General features: G+C 31.1%; 1 protein-coding gene across 1 annotated transcript; it reads left to right on the top strand.

Moving 5' to 3' along the window:
• Window positions 1-273: 273 nt before the first annotated feature.
• LOC112468494 (2-hydroxyacylsphingosine 1-beta-galactosyltransferase-like) lies at window positions 274-5,080 on the top strand (the record flags this gene model as incomplete). Its single annotated transcript, XM_025037694.1, has 5 exons — window positions 274-550; window positions 1,263-1,499; window positions 2,627-3,040; window positions 3,999-4,221; window positions 5,013-5,080. Coding segments are annotated over exons 1-5 (1,170 nt in total), but the record flags the coding sequence as incomplete, so codon positions are not given.
• Window positions 5,081-5,082: the final 2 nt, after the last annotated feature.

The following is a 5,082-nucleotide window of genomic DNA, read 5'->3' as shown; positions in this document are numbered from 1 at the left end:
ATACCTTTTAAACTAATATCGTCCCCCATTTTTTTTTCACGTAGAATTACTCAGAAAGACCTTCCCTACAACATATTTAAGTGGCAATAAAATCGATGAAATTCGGCATTTTATACACATTTACCGGTTCTATATCTCTTTTAATCTTTTTCTATAATTGTACAGCTGAGTTATCTACATGTCAATGTAATTGTCAGCCCGTTACCCAAAAAGTACAAACACAGTTATCTTGAAATGAGGAGGGGAAGAATTATACATCAGTGTCTTTCTTGATTCAGTCGGTACTAGGATCTGATCGAAAGACCACACGAGTAGCGCAACGATGTTAAGTAGTGTCATTTTGTTTGTTTGTTGTATGTTAATGGGTGATCTCGTGACGGCGTCGAAACCAATGTCGATTTTAGTGATAGAGACTATTCCGTCGACTAGTCACCACGTCTGGACGGAGCATTTGGTTAAAGGATTGCTTCGTAAAGGCCATCATGTACATATAGTGAGCATACATGAGACTAAGATTAAAGGAATACTCGGGCAGAATTTGACATATGCCGTAAGTAAATATTATGAGATTCGAAGACATTCGCCTGAGAGACGTTACACTACCGCTCAAAGGTATATATTGACCGCTTTAAAGAAATTTAATTAAAGATGAGTTTATTAATAAAATTATAATGAAAAGGCTAATAATTTGCTACATATGCCTTTATTGTATACGTAGTTACATGTTATTTAAATAATGTTAAACAATAATTTGACAAGAAAATAACATTATTTTTAAATTTTCGCCTCATTAAGATGGTCACGTTTTTTTATTACAACCATACAGAATTTTGGCATCCTGTCGATTAATTTTGTAATTGATTTTGGTTTCTAAATACACCAACGTGATGATCTCGGAAAATGATTTTTCGTACGCAAAATAATTACATGAAATTAGGAAGTAAGGACCAATATAACATTATATAGTTTTGTGTAAGTTAACAATCAGTACACGTAACAATAATCTTTTGCACTTTAAACCATTTACTGTAAAAAATTAAGATTTTTTCCCATTTTTTCTGGGATGGTAAATACTTTTGAGCGGTAGTATAAATCGATTATTTGGAATTTATATATGATAAATAAAAAAATATATAACTTCTTTATTGTAAAATTTTGTTTCCTATTTTATTATACATAAGATTAATAATTGCTTTTTGAGATAGTTTAACGCATTTTCGTATGTCCTCTCCTGTAAAGCGAAGAGTACTTATTATTTTCAGGTTTTCGATGGTGTAATGCAAACTTATGAACAATCCGAGGATTATAATCCAGCTGAATGGGAACAGTACAGTGTACTTTATATGGTGAATTTTATGTATCAGTGGGGCATGAGCGGATGTCAGACAGTGATAAGAACTAAAGCTGCAAGAGAACTCTTGGAAATGGTAAAAACTGTCGAGTTTGACGTTATAGTGCAGGACATTACTATAACTCAATGTTTCTACGGATTGTGGGAGGTAGGGCAATCTAGTATTAGCGAAGTGTATAGTAATTGTTCAGTCTAGCTTTTAAATTGCAAGCGACTTAGCAAAGTTGCCTTATAAATCAAAGTGTGTTTTCAAGCGTAGCAAATTGAAAAACATTCTTAATCATTCGTTATTTAGTTCAAAACGATGTTGAAATACGATGTTTTATTGTGAATGTCTTTAATACACGAAATGCGTAAAAATGCATGAAAAATTTTGTGCCACTCTCTATACAAATAAAAGGATAACAAGCGGGAAGTTACTGAAACTGTGGGTCTATTTTCTATTGCTACACTGACTGTACATACTAGTTCGAGAAGTGTACAATGTGTACATATACATTGAAGCAGGAGAAACGTACATATGAGACCCTCATGCTTTAGTGTGTAGGGTTCTTGAACTTGACAGCCAGTGCAGCAATAAAAAAAAGATACCCTGTATAAACCCTTGTCCCCACGATGCCGAAAATCACTCCGAGATCTAGGACGAAGAAAGAAATTGACACACGATCACATTTGAACATTTCAGCCAATTAACTAATATTCATGTTGGTCAATTCTTTCTCCGTCCGAGATCTCGGCGATTTCTAGCGTCGTGGACACAAGGCTATAAACTGTGTAACATGAGTAGACTGCAAACTGGAATGAGTTAAACCTTATATATACTTTAGAAGAAATAAGTCATTCTTATTAGCACGTAGTTTAAAAAGGGTATACATATATAAAACTTACAAAAACAAATATTGTACAAAACATTTAAGAATTTGACTGGTTGCAATATATTGTTGCGTTTGGAGATTCTTACCTGCAATCTCGGCACTCTTGCACTCTTATAAATAATTGAGAATCATTATTGTAATAATAAACCTCGTACTAGCTTTAACAAATGTAAAATAATACATGGAAATAATAGTCGCAGAACTAAATACACTACTTTCGTGTAAAGAGATAGTTTATTTTTATACAAATAATATATTATTTTTACATTATCTGCAAATAAAATAACGGGCTAGTTCTGCAAAATAGTACTTAATTTATTATTTTATTTCGTTTATTTATTACAAAATAACAGCTATTTAGTTTTAGCATTTTCTATTGTCTGTAAGTATTGTTTTTCAGGTTGCTAAAGGTAAGCCACCCGTAGTAGGCTATGTTCCATTTGGTGCTGCACCTTGGCTCAAAGATTATGTCGGTGGTCCAAGTTACCCGACTGTTCGGCCCTACCCTGCGTCCATTGTGAAACCCGATGGTTTATGGCTGAGAGCATGGAATGCTTTATATTACATTGTGGATGACCTCATACGAGATTATTATTATTCACCTATTGTTCAACAACTTACTGAGGAATATTTAGGTCATGCAATCAGACCATTACATGAAATAGAAAAAGACAGAATTAATATAGTACTAATCAATACTCATCCTGCGCTCGAGCCTGCGATCCCATTGCCGCCGAACACTCTCGAGATTGCAGGACTGAATGCCCAGGCCATAGAACCAATTGCCGGCGAGGTAGTCGCGACGTATCCTGAGGTGAGAGAAATTATACTTGTTACTTGAAAAGCGCAATTTAGCAAAAATTGCAATAAGAATATTAACAAAAAAGAAAGGTGTATACTAAAATAGAATTTTAACGAAACCCTAGTTTGTTATCTATTATTATCTATATTCGAAGATTATCGCTCTAGAACCTTATCATTCCTCTTGTGTTGCACAGATTTTTCCGTTCCATTCAACATATTTCCAGTAACCAAAATGTTAGTAATATGCGCACAGATTGGCAGCAAATTTGATTAGAATCCACACTAATATGGACAGCTTTGCTAATAATTAAGTCATCGAACGAATAAAATTCTTTGTCTATCTTGGTTGTAAAAAATACTGTTCTAATTCGCGGAATTTTAAATAAACATAGTTAGATCAAGATAAATCTTTAATCTTGTTTTTATTAAATCGATAATTTTTTGTACATTTCCAAATTTATGAAAATTTTGCATACGTTTATTTCACATAAAATGTGTATATATTTTAAGTAGGTATAAATAATGTCTAAAAGACTTACGTTGTAAAGACGTCTTTTAGACATGGATGCTGTCTAGGAATACATATTTACAAAAACATTTTAAATATGCTATTTTCAAAATAGCTATATATCACATAAATAATATAATTTTTATTCATTAATTAATTATTAATTAATTTTTATAATAATTAGTAAATTGCAAGCAAAAGATACCTAAATATTGCGCGGCATATTGCTAAATTTAAAAAAACTTAAAAATATTTTTTACAATAATATTCTATTTTTAATAACTTATGGAAATAACTTATGGTTGTATAAATTTTATTTAAACAAATTTGATAATATAATCTATTTAGATATAATCCACATGAAAACGTATCGGTTACTTACGATTACGTCTTGGCATTAAAATACATATTTTTGCATAAATCATGTTATCAAAATATTTAGTTCGCCATTATTTTGCAGGATGTGCGCGTATTTCTTGACGGAGCAAAAAATGGAGCTGTCGTAATATCGTTAGGAACAAATGTTAAATGGAAAACGATCGGCCTAGACAAGGTTGAAACCGTTATACTGGCTCTGTCGAAATTGAAGCAACGAGTCCTATGGAAACTAGATATCGAAGTGCCATTTAAAATACCGGACAACGTAATGATTGTGAAATGGATGCCGCAAAGCCTAGTTTTATGTACGTTTCCCAATTTTTAGGAAAATACGAGAAACATGAGACCCGATATATATATTTTCTCGTAATATTTACATATAATTAATCATTGCTTTTCGTATATTCTCTTATCAACTGAAATATTCTTATAATTAAACTGAAGCTCTTTTTATTAACAATTAGAATGTCTATAAAATTTGAGTTTTAAATGTTATTAATTATTATAGTACCATTCTCTTAAAAATGGCATTGAGTAAAATAAAATTTATAATTGTGAGAATTATTTACTTTTACGTAATACTGATTCGAGTCTCAATTGTTATCGCCAGTGTTTTAGTAAAATATCGCGGAAGATATGAAAACAATGTATATATAATATACATAAATATTTTGTGCGTTAAACAGTTCTTGACTAATTACAGTAAAACTCCATTTTGAAAATAAATGCGGTATAAGGAAATTAGTTTTTGTTGCATTAAATTTATCTGGTTATCTCATCATTAATGTCTGAACAATTTTTGTTTAATAGTTTTTTCGCATCTAACAATAAAATACAATTTCAGTTTTCAATTATATTTTATAATTTTTTTATAATAAGACAGTAATTTTTATTATAATAAAAAACTCGTCTTTTGTTTAAAAATAATGTACAGGCGAGAAAACGGTTGATTGAAAAGCACATCACATTTAATTTATCATGCACATTAATCGGCATGTACAGCTAATTAAATGCTTGTATCAGTGTGAGATTTCTATCAATGTCCATCATAATAATAAAAATTAAAAAATTTTTTATAATCTATTTTTATGTCTAGCTCATAAAAATGTAAGAGCAGTCTGGACGCATGGTGGTCTTCTCAGTACTCAGGAAAACATTTGGAAAGG

The sequence above is a fragment of the Temnothorax curvispinosus genome, unplaced genomic scaffold (genome assembly GCF_003070985.1).
Source record: "Temnothorax curvispinosus isolate PA1 unplaced genomic scaffold, ASM307098v1 QBEX01018548.1, whole genome shotgun sequence".
Classification (NCBI taxonomy): Eukaryota; Metazoa; Arthropoda; class Insecta; order Hymenoptera; family Formicidae; genus Temnothorax; species Temnothorax curvispinosus.
This window is presented reverse-complemented; position numbering and strand designations above follow the sequence as displayed.